Source organism: Chenopodium quinoa, unplaced genomic scaffold (genome assembly GCF_001683475.1).
Source record: "Chenopodium quinoa cultivar QQ74 unplaced genomic scaffold, ASM168347v1, whole genome shotgun sequence".
NCBI lineage: Eukaryota > Viridiplantae > Streptophyta > Magnoliopsida > Caryophyllales > Amaranthaceae > Chenopodium > Chenopodium quinoa.
The window spans coordinates 11,019,522-11,042,570 of NW_018743292.1; the positions used below are offsets into that span (position 1 = coordinate 11,019,522).

The window sequence follows — 23,049 nt, forward strand, 5'->3', positions numbered from 1 at the left end:
TTGTCTAATCAGTATGTCATTTTATGCAAATAATTCAACAAAGTGGAGTTTGTTTTTAATGAAAAATTATTGATTTATTTACAATTTTGCCAATTTTTTTTTACCAAGGAGATTAACTTATATTTTCTCCATTTAGTAGAACAAATGGCAAACTTACGGTTTCATAAGAATATAAGTGGACAATGAATAATACAAAAACAAACAAACCTCCAACATTGTTTCTGCTCTCTGTTATAAGGGAAGTTTATTCTACAATAAAGGAAAAAAACAAACCCAAACTTCTGCTTGCAAAAGCGGTTTCGGAGGAAAAAGAAAATCCTAACTGAATATAGGACTACAAAACATTGGAGTATTCTAGCTACAGCCAGATTAAAGAATACATCAACAAATCGCCATACTGTTTGAATATATTGATAATTTAAGCTGCAGATTGATTGTAACTTACTATCTATTAACAGAATTATTGTACAACTCTTCAAACAGGAACGCCCACGAGACCAGACACCAGACTTCGTTGGTATGGGGCATTTTTCGTCCTCCCAAACTGCCAGTAGGTTATAGCCTCAATTTACTTTCCTACGTTCTGTCTACCAAATTGTGGGTGCTTTGTTCAGTAGGTGAACCAGGGACAAAAGGTACAAAACCTCGGCCACCAAACACAGGCCGCATGAAAGAGTCATCGAACTTGCGCCAATAGTGATGGACGGTGTGAGTAGGTGCATTTAGAAGCATGCGGAGGCTACTAGGTCGAACTATAGTCGGCTCAGTGCCATCGTCATGGTTCCCCACATCAACTTCATAATCTTGATGGCCCTCAAGGAGCGGCGAGTATGCTTTTGGACTTCCTAGATCTGACACGGTGCTGCAACTAGTAAAGTGTTTTGGTTGAGGCAGCAAAAACATAATGAGAGGCTTTGTCAGCAACCCAAACACCTGCAGGATTGACAAAGATCAAGCAAGGATATCAAAACCAAACTTCTGTTTCATTCCCAAGCTTGTTTAGAATTGCATGAATTCTTTTACATCTCTTTGTTTATTGTAAGTCCAAATTTTATACTACAAATCTACAAGTACACTGTACAGCTTGTTCAATACAAAGACATTAATAGAGGAAATACCACAATGTCAAAGTACACTGAAATCTTTTTCGAGGGAATAGTAATCAATCTGTAGTCTGTACATCCTTTTTTATGATAGATACCACAATGTCAATGGTCGCATATCACCCCTTTCAACAATGTTCTCAACTCCATTGACTTGCATTCTTACTGACAACCACCTCCCAAAATGATAACAAGTGGTAAACTAGTATTGAATAGAAATAGTTACATTCTATAAGTGAATGTGCATTATCGTGTATATTAAGAAGACTAAGTAACACCATGTAAAATTCAAAGTTATTACTTTTACTCCATTTATTTAAAGACCATATGCTTGAAAGTTGGACCTTCAACCAGGCAACCAAAGTACCAAACAGATGTCCAGTACAATGCATAATGATTACAACTTAACCAAAAACCACTTTCGGTGTATCCTTCCCTCACATCTAAAACTGACTGGCGTAAAAGTATGTTGAGATAACTAATTATTCAGATCTCAAGATATTGAGTGATGAAAGTGAAAACAGCAAAAATCCAAGAAATGATGTCGATAATACGCTGTTAAGAAGAAAGCCAGGCTGCTGGCAGCATAAATACTTACCATTGTACTGAATAGGACAACAGTTATAGTGCTTGTGATCATGATTGCATTTCCCCTCAGCTGCGTGTGCCCTGACCTCGTAAACTGCAAAAACCATCCAATAAACCAAGGATTAACAAGCATTTAACTGGTAAACTGTAAAAGATGATGATCATGACATGCATAATTAATTTAGAAAGCTTGAGCACTATGAGATGGTTGTAAACCTATAAGATAAGTGATCATCAGAAATGAATCAGTGCCATACCTGATTATAAGCAAGTGCCATGGAAACAGCACCTCTCATAAGACCAGCCCACCATATGACCACCTATATTTAGAAATATTGACCAACATATAAGCTGATTAAGAAGCAGGAATTACCTTCGAATTTTTTTAAAGTAAACAAGAAATTTACTTACCTGCTGGTTGAGGGAGACCTTTTCACTTTGCGATTTCTTGGCAAAGTTCATTAACCATGATAAGGGGAAAACAAAAGCTGCTCGTCCAACCATGATCAGCCCAAGCAATATGGAACTCACAGCAACAGAAATGCCAGGACTGCAGCGCACATCAAGAGAAAAGAAATATAGTAGAGTGAAATTTTCGAAGTGGAAACTTAAACAGAACAGGCCCAGAAGATGGTATTTATGTTAAAAAAAATATCAACATATAGAAAGAGATAATAATACCTATCACTCACAAATCTCCACTTCTCAATGTCCAATGCATCCATACCAACGTATAAAAAGAGGAAAACCTCAGCGACAAAAGACAGTGTTGCAAAGGCATGCCTGTTGTAGAGAAGTAAGGAAATCACAGATTAGAGCAACCATGAAAACTTATAGAGTTTGGAGCAATTTAAAAGATAAGCAGTAGTACTTGGTGGTTACTCTCGAGCTCTCAGTCACATTGTGCCATGTATAATGGGACATGACAATTCCACAGAAGAACACTGTAAGAATTCCGCTTAAATAGAAAAGCTGCAAGAAATAAAAATTATTAGCTCCTGACAAAACTAATACATAATTAACAAAACAAGTACTGGTCTAGTCCCACGAAACAAGACCTGTATAAAAGAAGATCGTCTTCCCAGAGAAGTTAGCAAGAGATGAGGAAAATACAGAATGAAAAACTTCAAACAAAAGAATTATAGAAGCTTACTTCAGCAAGCATGTAAGATAGATAAGCCATAAGTATCATTAAAGCAACCTCACGATCAGTGGAGTGCCTGCAATATTGCAACAATTAGTAAGATATCATCTTTACAGATGAGCACATTCTTAACACTCTTTGAAGAGGTGCATCGGAATTCCAAATATAATACAGATGACAGATTAATGCAGTTGCACTAGAAAGAACACAAAGCAATAACATCGGAGAATAATAGCTGTTGTTAGCTAGTGCAAAAAGTAGAGAAAGCTTTCAATTTCCTTCTATAAACGATTACACATCACAAAAACACAGATTAATGCATTTGCACTACAAAGAACACAAAGCAATAACATAGGAGAATAATAGTTATTGTTAGCTAGTGCAAAAACTAGAGAAAGCTTTCAATTTCCTTCTATAAACGAATTACACATCACAAAAACCACCTAGGATATAGCATACAGACAATTACCCACAAAAAAAAAAAAAAAAAAAAAAAAAAAAAAAAAAAAAAAAGGAAAAAAGAGAAAAAGAAGCTCCAAAAAGTTCAAGATAACAAGTATATGCCAATTCAAGACTAGATATAGTAAACCCAATAAGTAGTACATGAAAAGTGGATCGAATTGGTTTAAATCCATCCCTATAGGAAATACTACAATGTAGTGGAAGCTATAAACTGAAACTTGATCTTAGGCTCCATTTTATTTAAAAATAAAAAATAAAATAAAAATAAAAACAAGGATGCTGTTAGTTTTGTTTGGAAGGATATTGTTCAAAATAAGAAGAAAAAATGTACATATCAAGTATATTAGGTAATCACAGGCAAACAGGACTGAGGACCACCCCATTAGTGTATCTCCATGTGAGCTTCTCTAGCCATGGATCATTTTTTGCTTCCATAAAGAATGTTTGCACCCTCAAAAATATGGAGCAACTGCCAACTATTTAAACGTAGCCATTATTTTGAGAAAGTAACAGATAGCTGATGATTGGCAAATGGCATACTATAAAAGCAAAAAGTGGAAGAACCACAAAGAAACTGAGTGGAACGCATGGCTCGGAGCTCCAGCACAATCATAAATGGCAGCTGTGAAGTAACTTATCTGTATAGAAATCCCTAATGCAAAGATGAAATGTAGAATGGGTTTTCTTGTTTTTTCTTATCTTGTTATAATTCTTCCCTTTTTAGAGTGAATTGAAGAATAATAAAAGACAAATTAAATAGATTACATACTCTTTTTTTAAATAAAAAAGATAGGTTCTGATGATCCACGCTAATGCACCTAATCATCGGACATTCTTACAACTTGCATATATTTCTAGCCAACAACCCTACCTAATTTATACAAGGATACACAATAGACACCACTCTGATCAGAAGCAACCGTTTAAAATGACTGAATGCTGAAAGCCAGGTACCTACAACTCTACAAGAATCAAACTATAGAGCAGATATCTCCTTAGCCATCTTTGACAGTACAACATTACACATGAGTTTTTGTTTGATGACTTCAGGTACATGTGTAATTCAACATGCATATCTGCATGAAATCATGTATATTAATGATAAATGTTCAGAAATCACAAATAAACTTCAAGAGCCAAGCATGTGCATTGCAAATTCAAGCATAGTTTTCATCAATGAAATTTCAATAAGGTCTGGCAGACAGTAACAATGACATGAGGTCCATTGTCCTCTGATTAAGATAGACTCTTGTATGCTGGATAAAGTTAATGTCCTTAGTTATCCAGGATTCAGACGAGTGATAAGAGTTTTAGCGTAGCATAAGTGAACTTAATAATCTCCATAGGAAGTAGCAGGCTTTATGGGAAATGAACATTTAATTTATTTGCATACATATCCTAAATTGTATGATTGTGGACATTAATTATAAACTGGAAAAAGTCCATAAATATTTTACTACACAAGGCGAAGAACCAATATAATAAAATGAGTGGAAGAAAATTGCAAACATCCAAGTTATAAAAAATAAAAACATACCTTCCAAAGTACAACTTTTTGATAATGTAAGCACTGAGCAAGCCAGTCTGCAAATAGAACAGAGAATTATTGTTCCATAACAAATCAAACCACACATACAAAATATTGAAGAAGCAGGACGGAAAAAAAAAAAAAAAAAAAAAAAAAAAAAAAAAAGGAGATGGGCATAGCCTTACAAATGCTCCAAGTATAGTGCTTGCGATAAATAAATATAAGAAGTTGCCCATAAATTGTAAAGCAATTCTGTGATCAATGCTTGTGAGGTCAAAGCTATGAATCGCATTAAAAAGCACCACTGATGTGGCATCATTAACAACACCCTCACCAAACACCAGACTGTAGAGCAGAGGGGTCTCATCCTGATTCAGCACCTGCTCCATAAAAGGCATCTTTTAAGTTCTGCACTAATAGAGTAAAAGGTCTTTGCTTTCAGATTTGTACAAGGGTTAGAAATGGACTTACCTGCAATGTGCAAACAGAATCTGTGGCAGCAAATATTGCACCAATTGCTGAAATAAAGGAGAACATTAAAACCCAAAGCAAAGAGAATAACATGTGCTGTGAAACAACATGATGCATAGAAAATAAATACCAAGATAGTCTGCCAAGTCCAGAGAACCGATATCCAATTTCTTAAAAATTGACAATGCTCCTGCATCAAAATTTAATATTTAAATAAATAAACAAAACAGCATTCCTTCAGAAACTTATAGTTTGCCAGTAAATGAGACTCGATAATTTTTTGCAGGAATTTGTGCTCCACTTACTATCACCCACCATAAGCACATTAGTCAAATCATAAATCCTAATGTTTTTAATCTGGTTTTCTTCTAGTCATCACTTCTTTGGTACACAAACTAAGAACGAAGATGACATTTGCTACCTAGTTTTCTTAGATAAATCTAGAAGTGTACCATGTACCAAGTTCCAATTCACCTGATCCTGGTCAAGGCTTGAGGGGGATAAGCAAATTAGGTAACACTTGAATAGAAGTATTAAATAAGTCTTGAAGCAATGTCCCATCAAGTCAAAAAGATTCCGAAGATCCAACAAGAATAACAGAAAAATATGTGGAACCTCAAATTAGTAATGTGCCATCATTACTCACATATGTTATTGGAAGTGACAGATAAAGCGCAAAGATACCATATTCCAAGTAACTCTATTTTCTAATTAGAGATTACGAGCAGAGAAGATGGTTTGAATTGTTTATGAATGCAAGAAGGGTCAAGGCACTGATAGCAGCACAAGATAACCAACAGGTGTACTTAAAGCTATCAAAAGAAATTTCGTTCAACAAGTGTCCTTTTTCCCTCTGTCTTGCCCTGTGGGAAGGGCTTGGTTGTTTTAAAAGGAAGTTTCATTTCCACTAATTAATATTACAGAGATCAGAGGAAGGAACCTAAAAGGCCAGTAATATAAAAAGGAAACAAAAATAAAGATATGCAAATATCAAGGGGCACAAATACAGCCTTCTAAGAAGGACCCCTATGGGCCCCTCATCATGTGCTGATATTACACACAACAATAATGCAGCCTACACCAAAGACCAAATCCAAGAAAGCACCAAGGTGACAAAACCTGGGGAAAACAGTTCAACAGCAAAAGTAGTAACATATACCAATTACTGGTCCATCCCCTCTCTAATATTTCATCAAATTCTATCTCGCCAAATGAAGATCTATAGAACAGTACAATCACCATCATTCAGTATGAATTCCATTAAAATACAACCTAAGTATGTCCAAATATATGCTGCCTCCCCCCTAAGCTATCAAAGAGGATGTTTCCAAAATAACCACACACACACAAAAAAAGAAAAAAGAAAAAAAAAAGTAAAAACACTAGTAGTGGAAACAATGGGAGAATATATCTAGCAGACTTAGTCAAATCTCAAAAGTAGATTGTGAGAGCATTATAAAGGTTTATCATGCATGAAATGTCATGGGGTGACAAAAGAAGAGGATTAAGGTACGCTGATTTTGTGGGGTAATTGATTAGCATGATAATCTACATATTCTTACAAAAGGGAGGGAGGGCACAATTATCTTTCATGGGACCAGATTTAGGATGGATATATTTATTTAGCTTCTTGGTGAGCTAGAGCAACTTCAATTTCAAAGAATCTGGGGAGTTGGGTTTTTTTTTTTGTTTGTTTGTTTTCAACTAAGGACATCTTGTCCTCTTGCTTTGTACACTCATTTGAATTCTACTTCTTTCTTATAGAAAAATGAGTTAGGGCAATAATAGCCTTGAGGATTGGGGTCACACTTATAGCAGTAGGAAGTTAACAACACCCAAATATAAACAGCTATAACAATAAGAGTTAATCTACCAAGAAATGACTTCGTGAATTTTAGCACACTACTGATTCCCATTAAAGACCACATCTACTGTTTTCAAAAGAAGCAAACAAGAGCGTAGCATAAGAGAAAACATAGTTTTTTATATTACCAAAAGATATGATGGTGAATGATACTAATGTACCAACAGCTCCAAACAATATGATAGTAATGAAGTTGCGGAAGAACTGCTTCTTCTTCACCTGAAAGCTGGATAAGACAATTGAAGCTAAAAAAATCAGTATCCAGACTTGAATCCTAAATCTTTGTCAAGGAAAAAACAGAAACAAGTGAGAGCAAACAGGTTATTGAAAGAAATCTAACGGACCCTGCATTAAATATAATTGGTGGAAGAAGGTATATGAAGAAAAGATCTTCACTGAAAACCAAAAGATGCGAACTCTTTCCTCCACTAATCAGCAGAATCACAACCCCAGTAGACAAACCCTGCCAGTAAGAATCAAACCACGTTGTAGAAATTAGATCATCAACCAAAACTCCATGATAATTTGAAGCATAATTGAACCAATCTAATAAATGTATTGAAGACTTACTATAAGTAGAGCAGTGATGGACTCGTTCATCCAGCGATTCTCCTCTAGAAGATGACCAATTATGATACAACCACAAAGCAATGCTACAAACAGATTCATCGAGACCACAGAAGCGTGATCAGAAGTGGCAAGAGCATCCATTTTGCCAGACAACAGAGAGCCTAACTGTGACCACATTGTTTAGCTACTTTGTTCACCCACGCCCAAACAACCACAATAATTTATACTTTATACAAGTATATGAATATACGTAAGTTTTATGTACGATGAATCTTCAGTAGCTTTTGAAATACAGCTTTATGAAGCTTAATGATCTTTGCAAATACTAAGTCTCCTCGCTGTCCATATAATGACCCTCAAAGCTCATACACCATCAAAGTTCTGCATATCACATATTCAACAGTAAACATGAGCAAAAAAAATTAATTAGTCCTACGAACCAATCAACAGCAATTTACAGCTTCATTCCATAAGCTTAATTCTCAGAAATCTAAAGCTCAAAATTTAATTATTGGTGTGCATAGCGCCACAAAGGGCAGTGATGTAGACGGGGTTCGATCCCAGTTCTATGCCACCCCTAAGAGTACAACCTAAACTAGTCAGCATCTTTAAACCTTTGCCAACATAACTACAGGCTTACAGCTGCATATATTGAGTACAGTTAGCCCAATTTTGATGATATTATAATGAAGTACTCCCTTTTTTATATGCTTTAATTACGGATACCCAGATGCATGACTAGCATGAATTACCATAAAATCACATTTAATAATTCACAAAACTTAACGACAAAAAACCCAGTTTTACGAACTTCAAGAACAATAATTTAGCCATTATCATCTAAATAAGCTTAAACCTTAAAAACCCAGATGCTTATATCAGCAACCGATAATTCCAATCACAAAAATTGAGTACAAAAACAAAACCCAAAAAATTAATCGATTAAGATTAAACATGCACTGTGACACCACTTAATTATGAACTATTATTACAAATAACATCTTAATTATTACATTAAAGTTATAAGAGTATTACGGCGATCTCCGAAAAAATTTCAAATGCTAATCAAATCATAAACATTAAATAACAATTATAATGGCATTAAATAAAAGAAAATTCCTCATCATAATTTACAAGATTAACAAAAAAAACGTACCAATGCATTTCCAAGTGTATGGGAAGTTAAAAAGGCAGCAATAATTCAGGAACAAAACAGAAAAATCTGCTCTTTTTTTAATCAAACTGATTTCCAAGAAAATCCCAATAATTCCCAGAAATTGTGGATTTTCAGGACAAATGAAAACAAAGAAACAGAAAAACAAAACGAAAATTCAGGTGGGTAAGAAAGAGATAAAAGGGGGTAAGAAAAGAGAAAAGTCTGGAAGAAATGAGAGAAAATTTAGGGGAAAAATGAAATAAAATTGGAAGATAAATTTTTGTTTTTATTTTGTTAATTTATTGAAAAGAAATGAAGCTTTTACTGAAAGTATATCAAGAAATGATGCCAAATACGAAGTGACAAGTGCCAAGAGAATAAGGAAGAGAGAGAGGCGTGTTACACGGGGTTATATGAAATTGATGATATCCACGGAGCATCTACATAAAAATCCTAAGCTAAGTTAAAGTTTATAAAAGCCAAATTTTATGGTTTTTTTGTGCGTATATCACTCGTGATTCTCTCTTCTTATATTATCATTTTATTTAACAATTAATCTCAATCAATGGATCTTGATCTAGTTTTGCTAGATTGATACTTGTGTTAGAGTGTACTTGTGTTAGAGTGTAAGGTGTCTTCCATCTGTTGACTTCTTTATAGTCATGTAAGATCAATCTTGTTAGATTTGTCTCTAACATCTATTTTTTAAATATCAAATTTTTATTTATTTTTTTTCTAATATGTACTCAAGGATATATGCATTAGAAAGTATGCATTGATAAAGGTGTCTAATTAAATGTGTCATCTAATATGAAACGAAAGAAATAATTAGATTAGAGAAGATAAATGTCAAAGTCGTGTCTCGACATATGTGCCTATATTTTTTAAATTTTGTGTCTGGTGCAAATACACGAGTTGCATGCACCGACTAAGAGTCGGGCCTATATTTATTTTGTTTCCAATTTTTATAATATTATCATATACTACTCCGTAATTTAATTCAATATAATGGTCTACAACTAAAGTACATAGATATTTTTAGATTTGCTTGTTTTTCCTTTAGATTATTGATGATAAAAGAATTGCTAAATAGTGATTTCATAGCAGAAAAATACAAGATCTAAAGTGCATCTGAAAACGCGACGGCTCAATAAATCTCATCAGCACACTGGAATTTGGCATTTTGGGTTGAGCAAACTGATTATCTCTCACCTTTCATTCCAGCTTGTCATGCATTATTACTTATTTATGCAATTATGCACAAGATAAGTAACCTGTCTTATACTCACTACTTTGGTGTTTTTACCCGCTAAATTCCAAGCCGCCCATTTTTTATTTGATATTGTCGACACATCTCATGATCACACATGTTACACGTATGAATAATATCCGAGCTTATAAATCAGAGTTTTTATTTACTACTTTCTTCGTTTTTTTTTAACTTGATTTGCTTTGACTTTTACACTATTTACTGTCTTTCCTTTAACCATATTTATGAATTATATATAAATTACAACATATTCATGTGAGATCTTGTTAGATTCGTCTCAATAAGTACTATCATAATAAGTAATTTTTATAATTTTTACTTATGGAGAAATAAAGTTATCGGTCATTAAAGTTTTATATTGGCAAGCGTGGTAAAAGAAACAAATCAAGTAAAAAAGAATAGGGAAAATAATACTTATTTGTCATAAAATAAGGAGAAAATATGAGAGATTGAGAGAGAATAGATCAGTTTATTATTCCATAGAATGTGGATATATATACATACAATATAACTAGGGTTTGCTTAGATAACAATAAACCCTAGATCTAGAATATTCCGGAATGATACAGGGAGGATAATGGATATCCACAAATATTTCATAACACTCCCCCTTGGATGTCCATTATCGAAGAGTGTGCCTCATTAAAACCTTATTAGGAAAAACCCTGTGGGATAAAAAAAAACCTAATGAAGGAAAAAGAGTACAATATTCTTCGTAATACGCTCGAGATGCTGCCTCATTAAAAACCTTACCAGGAAAACCCAATGTGGGACAAAACCATGGTCAAGGGAAAAAGAGTGCAGCGCGTATTTTCTCCCCCTGATGAATACATAACCTGAGATCTTCTAGTGCCGCAACAATGAATCCAATATAGATGGATATCTTCTAATATGTAGTAAAATATCATTCATTGGTCTTCGATCCTCCTAAACTGAAATTGCATCTTCAAGTCTTCAAGTGAACATGTGAAGTGTATTCATTTCACCATACATGTATTTATCTCTACATCATTCCAAACCTCTATTTGAATAAAGTTATTTTAAAAGTTAAACTTATGCGGTTAGGCCTTCTTCTGGAGGTCGTGAATAATAGAAATCGATGATCATTATTTGATCAAACATTCATTAATAATAATTTGATGACAAAACTTGATATTATTAATGTCGTTCTTCAATCTCATCTGAATTATAATATAACACATGTAATTAGATACGCTAATCATGGTTCTTCTGGACCATAAGAAAACATTCTCACGCATAAGTATTCCATTGATATTCCTTAGACGTTTCATAATTGACACGATAGCTCTCTTGTACATACAAAAGCAAATCTCACTGACTTTCATATGCTCAAACTTCAGGTTGAGAAGTCAATGATGTAGTCATATAGACTTTTCAAGAGTTTGATAATAATTGCAATATTCAAGATATAAAATTTGTAGGGCTATAAATATGTTGCATATACGTTCTTCGAGAACTTCTCTTACATGATTCATAAATAATATTAGATCAACGTCATATTTAATTTCATCATAATTATAAGCCCGTTGGAATATAAATATGTCTTTCTAATTTTCCATCAAAGTTGTAAATATGCCTTACTATACTTTGAATGAACATGCACATACACCACAAATATTGTATAGAAACTAATGCATGCAATATGAGATATATAAAACATGATAACATATTAAGCAAAATATACAATAAGTAATGCATCTAACAACTACTAACATATGCAATGAACAATCCGTTAACCTATGAATTATACATGCATATAAACATGCATAGGACTCAAAATAATGCAAGACACTGTACAGTGTGGATTTAAAAATCCATATTACATTGGACTTCTAGTCCATGATAAACTTTTGATCATTATCATTATGTCGACATCAAAATGGACATATATATTTCAGATCCCTTATTCACTAGTCCATTCTATCATACATATGCATATTATTTATCGGTTCCCTTGTATACCGGTATCATAATATTCCTTTAACGTACATTCCGCATGCTATTTTACTATGATATCTGAATACTTTTCTTATTGGTACCATCATAACTTCCTTACATCATAGGCCATCTATTGTAATAATTCAGATATCTATACCACTTTTAGGGTATTTCATACACTATGGTATTTATATACTATTACGCTATTAGTGTTAACTGCACTATCTTGACATATATCATATCCATTAAAGATATTTTATTTTGGAACCGATCATACAACCTACACTTCAGGTGTAGTGATTCAAGTATAATTGGCAAGATTTTATCTCAATGTATACACATAATATGACCAAAAAGTATCTTCAACGCTATGCAACATGAGTCATAACTAAATACAAATCAAATCATAAATGTCCAACATATCTTGATAATATATAGACAAAAGTTGGCGTATAACTTTACAAACTACCTTATCGGGATCATCAATTATATTTTCCGATTTTTCCAACTTTTGCTAATTCTTCTCCCCCTAAGTTGGTAAAATATCTCATTTATAGGGGCGTCTAATTCTATACCAACTTAGTATACAAATTAAAATTCTTTTCATCGGGAGGATCACAATCAAAATAATTATCTCAGAAGATTTGTATTAAACAAGTTTTATCTCTTCTAGAGAACAATTTCAATGAAGAATCATTTCTTCATTAACTTTACACTGCATGTGTATTTATTGTTACACTTTCTATAATATGTTCTCTTCTGGAGATCAATGTCAATGGGGAGACATGTGTCGTGCAGTTGTACGTTTTTCTTTCTTTTCCAACTTCTTATGTGCTGACATATAATAGCCCCAATCAAAAGAATTATTATACAAATATAAACTTGATTGTAATTCTACTAGGTGATGATCTTCTAGATCACTAGAAACCATGATAGTATGATACTAATTAAATATTCATAATTTTCTCATATAACTTGTATTTGGTGAGCTTCTGGTCACCAACATGTGATAACATATAAGTTATTCTGGTGAACTTCTAGTCACCTATTATTCGTATGAAAATTTATTCAAAACGAATATATTATCTCTTGAAATTTTCTTCAACACAAATCATTGAAAATCACAATCCAAATATAGTTCAATCTCAATGTTATGTCTTGCCATTCAATTCACTTCATATATTTAACATCGAGAGAGTGTCAGCACATTATCAAATGAAACTTCAGGTTTCTATAACGGGTATTTATTGAACCCGGATGGCCTAATTTAATTATCACATCCAATCATTTATCTAAATTTATATTACGGTTAGTTTTCCAGGTGATCACTTTATGAGACATAATATGATGTGATATTAGAACACCAAAATGTGTTTCTTTATATAATTGGCAAGACAATCAACTAATACTTGATCCAAAATTTAATATTCTGCTAGAGCTTTGACTATAATCTTGATACATTCTAAGCTTGTTGGATAATTCTATACTCTTCTAGAGTACTCTATATAATCATGGTACATATCCATTTTACTAAATATAATCTCTTATAAAGGTCTATCAAAACGTATTACTTCCTCAAATTTACTATTGTCAATAATTGCTCTTTTCCTGTTTGAATATTCTTATCTTTGGAATCTATTGGGCTTGGCTACGGATACCACGCTTCAGGCGTGCTTTAGGTTCATTAGCAACTTATAAAGGTATATAACTAATGACATCTATTCATATCCATCTTCAGGATGGTATCATTTTGAAATATATTAATTAACATGTGACCACTTTTATTAAATAAAACATTAATATTTAAGTTAATGTATGTACCAAACTGACCATCAATATATTTTATTATTTATGTGAAAGGATTACATAAAATAATGATATAAATACTATCTCCCCCTAATCCTTGCATGTGGGGGCATTAAATTAATCCAACTACCTTTAAATCTCTTGCACCTTTTAAGTCACAAATTCTTTTATCAATGTATGTATAGCAAAGTAAAATAATTCTTATAAGACTCATATTCGTTCCTCTTGCCCAATTATATGAACCTTTATACTAAAAATTCTCAAATTAATATTCTAATAGAATTAAAGGAACTAAAATAAGATTCACTAAACCAAATAACTTAAATTAATAAATGACTGATAATAATAATAATGAAATATCCGAAAACATAAAAATATCCAAAAACAAATGTCCCATAAAGCATAAAATCACAGTACTACGATAAAATTCTAAAATAAATGCAAGCTAATTAATAGTGTTTATTCGCCAATGGATTATAATTTATTCAATTATTTTCTTCAGAATTAGGAAAGAAATCAGCTGCTTCCAGGTGAGTTTTATCACCGTAATCAAAATCACCTTCGCCATCCTCGTACACGTTATCAGCACCATTGCTCTTGGATCTGAAACAATATTATTGATTCATATGATCAGGAGCATTACTGCTTCTCAAGGCTACCCAAACTCTAAAACAACTCTCCTCTCCTTCGACACCCTAACTCACTTTTACTCATAGACTAACAGTCCCGCAGTCCGTGACGGCGTGACGCGTAATCAGGTTGTAGCCTCCGTGCTCCGTTCTCTGTGCTCAACCGATTAGTTTTTGGGTTTATCTGAGGTCAGAGTTCGACAGTATTAAGTTTTGATTTTAAGCAATTTCTAGCATTACCCGTTCTCTGCTGTTTAATTTGTTTGTTTTAAATTTATGATGTTGCCCTTTTGATTTTAACACCCACTTAATATTGCTAGTTGCTCTTTAATTGTTGTTGTTTCATGTGTGAAATCGTTATTTTAATTGTTCAACTAGAGTAAAGTGTTGTTCTTGGCATATTGCGTTAGTTTTAGTCCGGAAATTCGAGCTAAGAAACGAGTGGTTGATTGATTATAGTTTATCTGAGGTGGAATATTTGTAAAGAATTGATAACGAAGTTTTAATCATTAATTTTTTATTTTTTTTTTGTTATAATATGGTACTCATCCAAGAATTTATTATATCCAACAAGTTTTAATCATTAATGCTCTGTATTTTGCTTCGTCTTCTGCTTTCGTCTTTCTTCGCTTATCCTATGTCGCTGGTTTTGCGTTAATCGTCTTGCATAATTTGTGATTGGGATCGGGATCCTGTTTAATCCATTCAATTGGTTTGATGATTTTGGGGTTTTTGATCGTTTTCTTTGTTGATTGTTACTGCTTCTTTTGGATTGATCGGTCTAATATTTGCGGGATATTAGTAATGAGAAAATATTGTATGTTTTATTGGGAGTTTTTATTCATTATCGAGAATAATACAGTTAACAGAATTTTTTTTATAGAAATTTTTGAGAAGTGGATGTATCTTTACAGTGTATTTATTAATAAGCAAGCTTGTCATTGAAATGCTTTGAATCAATCATTGCGTGCAAAGACCTTATTGATACATTACTTTTTATAATCCGATTACATACGTATTTCCACAACTTACTTGTCCCAAGATAACGTTTTTGTTTTTTTTTTGTTTAAGGTTTGTGTTTATTATGGTAAATTAAGGTTTATGTTTTGTTATGATAATTGATTAGTAGACTTAATTATGGTCTCATGAACAGTAACCTTCTCAAAGTTCAATACGCAAATCTTGTTATAATTACTTACTTGAAATTAGTTATCTTAATTGAAACTTGGAGTATATATATTTATTATACCATCTTAGTTCCTAATTTATAATATTGTTTTATATATCAGTGAATCATGTCAAACCTTGCAAAACTCGAATTTGTTGCTCTTGATATTACTGGAAACAACTATCTGTCTTGGGTGTTAGATGCTGAAATACACTTAGATGCAAAGGGACTTGGTGATACTATTAAAGAAAACAATACTGCAACAAGCCAAGATAAGGCTAAAGCTATGATATTCCTTCGCCATCACCTTCATGAAGGCCTTAAGACTGAATACTTGACTATTAAAGACCCACAAGTCCTTTAGAGTAATCTAAAGGACAGGTATGACCACCAGAAAACTGTGATATTACCAAAGGCTCGTTATGACTGGTTACATTTAAGATTACAAGACTTTAAGTCTGTGAGTGAATACAACTCAGCCATGTTTAGAATTACATCACAATTGAAATTATGTGGAGAGAAAATCACGGATGCAGAAATGTTAGAAAAAACATACTCTACTTTTCATGCAAACAATGTTGTCCTGCAGACACAATACCGTGAAAAGGGTTTTACAAAATATTCTGAATTGATATCTTGTCTCCTTGTGGCCGAGCAAAATAATGAACTATTAATGAAAAATCATGAATCACGCCCAACTGGCTCTACTCCATTCCCTAAAGCGAATGCGACATCCCATAGTGGGAAAGAGAAAAAGGCTAGAGATCACGCCAGCAGTCGTGGTCGAGGTCGTGGACGAGGCCACGGACGTGGACATGATCGTGGTCGAGGTGGTCATTTTAGAAACTCATACTCTCACCAGAAGTGGGACAATAAAGATGGAAATAAGAATGAGAAGGATAAATATGAAAACATATGCTATCGTTGTGGAGGAAAAGGCCATTGGTCTCGTGTGTGTCGCACACCAAAACATCTAGTAGACCTTTATCAACAATCAATCAAACAGAAAGGAAAGTAGAAACAAATTTGGTGCTGATAACGTGTTATAAAATAAGGAGAAAATATGAGAGATTGAGAGAGAATAAATCAGTTTATTATTCCATAGAATGTGGATATATATACATACAATATAAGTAGGGTTTGCTTAGATAACAATAAACCCTAAATCTAGAATATTACAAATGATACAGGGAGGATAATGGATATCCACAAATATTTCATAACATTATTTTATTTTTACATATTTTGTTTTTTTTCATATATGAAAAGAAAAATAATACACGGAATAACCTTTTACATATTCTTAATTACTACTTACTCGCACCCTTGACTTTAAATGAAACATATGACTATAAATTTACCCGGACTTGTTCTTTGTACAACTGGTATTCTTAATTAAAAGTTCAATTTTTCTTCTATATGCACGATTGTAGACTTCTAGTAGATAATTAAACTCTAGTGGGGCATTAGTGATTTAAGTTTAAGTTGAATATATAATTATATTGTGAAGCTAAGGTAATGAGAATACTTTTTCAATAAGTCTTGTGTAAGGCGGGTGTACGTTAAATTTATTATAAGACGGTCAGTTTGAGGGTAAGTTTAACTATTTTTATGATAACTTTAATTACTTAAAGGGTAACTTTTAATTTGTCATTAGTTTGAATATTTATTTTAATATGTAAATTCTTATAGATTCATGCCTACATAATATAAAGGCTAACATGATTAATCATTACATTACAAGTTTTTTTGTAAGATAAAATTTAGTATTAGAAAAATAATAACTTTTGTACTATAAAGTGTAACTTTAAATACTTTTAAGATAACTTTAACCCGTCTTACAATAAATTGACGTACACTCGCCTTTTTAGAGAATTTTTAATACTTTTTCTTTTAAAAATTAATAAGGAAATATATATCAGTTATGATATACTCCCTCCGTCCCTTTATTAGAAACCTATTTTTTATGTTTATTACTCACATAATAAAGAGAAATAGGTTTCTAATTTAGGGACGTTGGTACATAGTAAGAATAAATTTGGAAATTTTATTACAAGATAACACGTTGATTGGTGTTATTAATGGTACTTAATGATTCTTAATTTCTCCTATTTAATCTTCTTATCTATGTTATCCAAACAAAAATAAAGCTATATTGAATGAAATATTAATTTTCATTGTAGTGCATATAAAATTCAACAACATTAACAAAATGACAACACTATATTTGGGCCTCATTTTCTCACCATGCATACATCAAAAATTGATTGTTATGTATACTTTTGAATTTTCGGAAAGTAATTATTGCCTTTACTTGGGTTACCTTTAAGCCAATTAAAGAGAGTAGTTAGTTTCTTAAGAAAAACAAAGAGAGTACTCCGTAATAATTTGCATGTTTGCAACAAAAATATCTTTCAATCATATATATGCTCCTTGATTTCTAAAATAAGCAATGATATTGTTCTTTGATGTATGAATTTGACAATAATATATATTTCGATCTCTTCTTATTATCTTGATGACAATATGTATTTTACATATGAACTTGGTTTTAAGAAAGAACTTCATATTTAATTACTTATACCTAAATATAGTTAATTAAAATCTCAAACCACCCGCGTCACATGTTTCCTTTGATAATTCATACATATATTTTTAATTAACTATCATTATCGTTATTCTTTCGTAAAAATACAGGTATTATTCTTTAAAAAAAAATAAAGGTCCTATCCTTGTATCATAGCCATATCATATGTTGTTTCTTTCCTATTGACTCTGATTTAATTAATTTATGCCTTTAATGTCAAAAAGTCAAGCCTCAATAAAACATTAGGTGTCTTCTTAAAAATAAAAAAAAAATAAAAACACAAATATTGGGTGTGAGATCTCTATACACTGCTCATGTAATGTAAAGTAAGGAAATGAAACAATAATATACTAGTGCAATGTTGTTTATTTTATATTCACTTTGATTTTATATCATTAACGAGTATATTTCTTATGCCTTAATTTTATGAAATCAAGCCTCATTTAAACTTTGGGTATTAGCTGAGATTTCGTTACTAATCCCCACACTTAAGATTTATCGCAAGGAAATCAAGCTCTTAACAGTACACATGCATCATACACACACATCAACATTACTCAAAAAGTAACTGAACTTGATGATAAATGAAATGAATTCAGCTCATCTCATGCCTAAAGATATTAAAAAAGCGTTAAGAAGTTATACCTTGAAATATTACTCCCCTAGCTTGGACAATTTAAATGTAATTCTAAAAATTTGATGATATATTACAAGTATATGATATCAACAAACTTTTAATTTAGAATCTTTTGCCTCCTACAAGTTTAACATATTTATAGAGAAAGCAATCAGGCAACAGAGATTATGTTTCACATCCTTGTGAGAAGATGGACGCACTTAATTTCCCTTGTATCTTATCTTTAAATAGTGATAGAGTTGTCAATTCTTAGCCTTCAACTCCTTAAACGTAGTAGGGTATAGGAGCGAGAATTAATTCCACCACAGACGATGTTCTTGCAAACACAAGGATTAGATTAGGAGTATTTTTTTTATAGGTAAGATGAAAGACCCTATTAAACCGACATCTCTCACAAGTTAAGACAGCCTAGCTCCGCAATCAACACTTGAGAGTAGAGGGGGGAGGTAAGGGAATCCTCCTACTCCCAAGTAAATATAGTTAGTGGGGCTCAAACTTGCAACCTTAAAGTCACAAGGTGAGTTTCCCACCAACTCCAAACCTTCGTGATTAGATTAGTAGTATTGAGTTCATGCATGTGTCTAGGTTATATTGTTAGTCATACTCATATATATGTATATGATGTGATGTTTTCTTAGTTGTTTGGCAAAATTAAGTATAGTGGACCTAAACTCGTTGTTAATTGGGTTATACTCGTACAAATTATGGGAGTACATGAAAGAAAGCTTACATTCAATCATTTATGGATCTGTCAAATCTATCTGTATGAAGGGTCGTAATTTAAACCCAGGAAAGATGTGCTAATGTTCTCATATTTGTGTTCTTTAAAGTAAAATCTAAGATTTGCCAAGAAGCTAATGTTAGAGAAGAAAAAAAACACTATAATAAAACATTGGGGATAAAAAAGGCTTGATGAAGGCGTGATAGAAAACTTAGTATTTGTTACATGTAAATTAAAGGTTTTTATACCATCCATCTTTTTTTATATGCCCCATAATACTATGTTTACTATGCCCACTTTATCTCTCTTCTACTAGTATGCTGTATTGTTTATTAATTCGGTAATTCCCAACAAATCTCACTTAAACAATATTTTAAAAGGACTCGAAGTTTTGTGGTTGAAAGTTATCTTCCTATACTAGCCGGTCAAACCGGTGTGCAGTTATAAAAACAAAGGGAATATTAAAGACTCAAAGTTTCGTGGTTGAAAGTTAGCATAATGACCTTTTTAGTACTTCATATTATATATTACCTCCGTTTTTTTTAAGTTGACACGTTTTGACTTTACCACTATTCACTCACTCCCATTTGACCGTGTTTTGTGTTTTATACGTAATGAAAAATATAGTCATGTGGGATCTTGTTAGATTTATCACGATATATATATATATTCAAAATATCAACTTTTTATAATTTTTATTTATCGGTAATTAATGATATTAATTGTTGAAGTTATGCATTGGCAAACGTGACAAAAGGAACGTGTCAACTAAAAAAAACGGAGGGAGAAAAAAAATTTAGAGAAAAAAAAAGGAAAATAATGTAACATAATTTCCAATAAATTCTAAGTTCTAACATCCAACATCGTTTTCCTTCATATAGGTACATCACATACATGTTATATATATATATATATATATATATATATATATATATATATATATATATATATATATATATATATATATATATATATTATTATGTATGTGTTTGCATGGGTGCTTTTTTATTTTACTCCCTCTATTCCTATAAGTTATTTCCGTTTTGACTATACACCTTTGTCAATATATTACTTTGATCATAAATATCTTTAATTGCATATTAGTATTAATAATCTATTTATTAAAACAGATCAAATAAGACTCAAATCAACATGATTGTGTTATGTGGCAATTATTATCATAAAGCTGATTATCATATGTGTAATCATTATTTACTCATTTGCATAAAAGTTTGCTCATTTGCTCAAAATGAACAAAATAATTTTATGAAATGAGCAAATATTTTTTCAGCTCATTTACACAACATAAGCAATTTTTTTTGCTTATATTCTTGAAATAAATAATATTTCGTCATTTTTACAAAATATGTTATTAAATATTTTTTGAACATTTTAATAATAAGACACATTTTCTCCCTTCTCTTTTAATCTATAAGTTCTCTTCATCTTATTTTTGCTAAAAAGAAATTATTTTAACTAAATTAAAATTATTTTTGCTAAACTTAACTTATTTTTACTCAACTAAAATTAATTTTACTGATTAAAACTCATTTTTACTGATTGATCTCTATTATATATGTTCTTTAAAGTTTTTGATTTTTATTGAACTGAAATTATTTTTTAAAGGTAAAAAGTGCGGGGCCTAATAAATTCATCATAAGATTCATGTACCCTCTCTAATTCATAAGACTCTCCTATTTTACTATTCCCTCCATCATCCCTTATCTACGAGCCTATTTTGCATTTTCCCTGGGAATTAAGTAACTTAAAGATTCCTTAAAACCTGTAATACCCGTATTTTTTAGACATATTTTTCAATATTAGTATTTTCTAAAAAGGGTATTTTAGGAATTTATTATACTATTTGAATTTTGGCGCCAACAACATTTTCAATACTCAATGATTATTTTGGATTTTTGATAATATTTATTATCCATTTATTTTAATAAAAACCGAATTATATATATATTTTTCGGATATTTTAATTAACAAAAAATATATTTCTTATTTATAAATTAAAGGGCCGAAATTCCTAAATTAATTAATGAGATTTTTGGATTTTCTAAGTGTAGAAAATCTAAATTTTATTAGTTAATTAAGTTGGTTTTAAGTTAATATTTTCTAATTAATTATTTTCTACAAAATATATTATTTACACAATCAATTTTAATCCTTAAAATCTAGCAAATATTTTCCTAAAACTAGTAGTGGAGGTCCGAAAATATGAGCATGGATATGCTCAAAATTTTTGGCCACCCTATGTTAATTTTGGGTTAATTATGTTGTTAGTTTTGTATTTTAATTATCTTCCTTAAATTCCTTATTTCCTTAATTCCTATTCTCCATCTCACAAAGATTTGATCATACAATTTATTTGCCTTAAATCATTCTTGATTATTCCCCAAGCAAAGTCATTTACCATTTAATATTTCATGACTACATACTTACTTTATTTCTTCATTTCTTAATCACTATAAACTAGACTTTCCTAAATTCTTTAACTTTCTTTTTCAAGTAATTCCTTAAACTAAATTTACCATAATTCTTCGTACAAAATCTTACCTTAATTCTTTCATTCATGAGCCTATAAATACCCCCAATACCTCTCATATTCTGCACACCAAAAACTCAAATCTCTTCTTCTCCCTTACTCTTCTTTTGACTCAACTTTTTCCTACTTTTCTTCTTCTCTTTTATAAAAGAAAATCAGCCCGTATATCTTTGGAGCTAATTTTCGGGCACTTCTGGTCAGTTTTGGGGTTTTTCTATTTCATGAAAAATTGTTTCTCTCGAAAAATCCTTGAGGTTAGGCTCAAGAATCACCCAATTCAAATTTATATAGCCTCTGCAAGTTCTACCTATTCTTTTCAACGCAAATTCAATTCTCTTTAATCCTATTCATTTATTTTCTTCATGGTTAGTTTTCTAAAATATAAATACTTATTTCAAAGCTATAATTTTATATAAAAGTATTATTTTTAAAAGAGTTATATAATCCATGCACATTAGATTTGGGTTTATGTCTAAAGATATTGTGATAACCTTATGGTTATGTTAATTGCAAGGTATATTCGTGATTGAACTTTGAAAGTGCAAAGTGTTGATTGAGGTTCAGAATCAATGTACATTTAGGTGGCTAGATACCTTCGAAATTGTTGAATGAATAAGCATGTTTGTGTGATTTTAATTAAATCGTTTTGAATTATGGTTTATAAATTAACCTTGAGAATTCATGTTTTAATAAATATGTTTGAGAATGGATTTCTATCTTGTTTTAAATGGTTTGAAATTATTTATTATGTTTAATGGATTTTGGTTTTTATAAGCATGTTGGATTGATTTAAAGAGTTTTTAAAAAGGTTTGATTTTGAAAGCATGTTGAATTA

At 31.5% G+C, this 23,049-nt stretch overlaps 2 protein-coding genes across 2 annotated transcripts; one reads left to right on the forward strand and one right to left on the reverse strand.

The window, feature by feature from the left end:
• Positions 1 to 145: 145 nt before the first annotated feature.
• Positions 146 to 9,343, reverse strand: LOC110737010 (sodium/hydrogen exchanger 2-like). Its single transcript, XM_021917355.1, has 15 exons — positions 8,887 to 9,343; positions 7,731 to 8,111; positions 7,505 to 7,623; positions 7,289 to 7,386; positions 5,427 to 5,486; positions 5,297 to 5,343; positions 5,011 to 5,205; positions 4,835 to 4,881; positions 2,845 to 2,911; positions 2,563 to 2,663; positions 2,373 to 2,474; positions 2,103 to 2,241; positions 1,949 to 2,011; positions 1,702 to 1,785; positions 146 to 933 (listed from the first exon to the last, which is right to left on the reverse strand). Exons 2-15 carry the CDS (start codon positions 7,905 to 7,907, stop codon positions 577 to 579), a joined length of 1,656 nt encoding a protein of 551 aa, XP_021773047.1. The 5' UTR covers positions 7,908 to 8,111; positions 8,887 to 9,343; the 3' UTR covers positions 146 to 576.
• A 6,502-nt stretch (positions 9,344 to 15,845) lies between these two features.
• Positions 15,846 to 16,736, forward strand: LOC110735955. The gene is made up of 2 exons (XM_021916126.1): positions 15,846 to 16,073; positions 16,308 to 16,736. Exons 1-2 carry the CDS (start codon positions 15,846 to 15,848, stop codon positions 16,734 to 16,736), a joined length of 657 nt encoding a protein of 218 aa, XP_021771818.1.
• Positions 16,737 to 23,049: the final 6,313 nt, after the last annotated feature.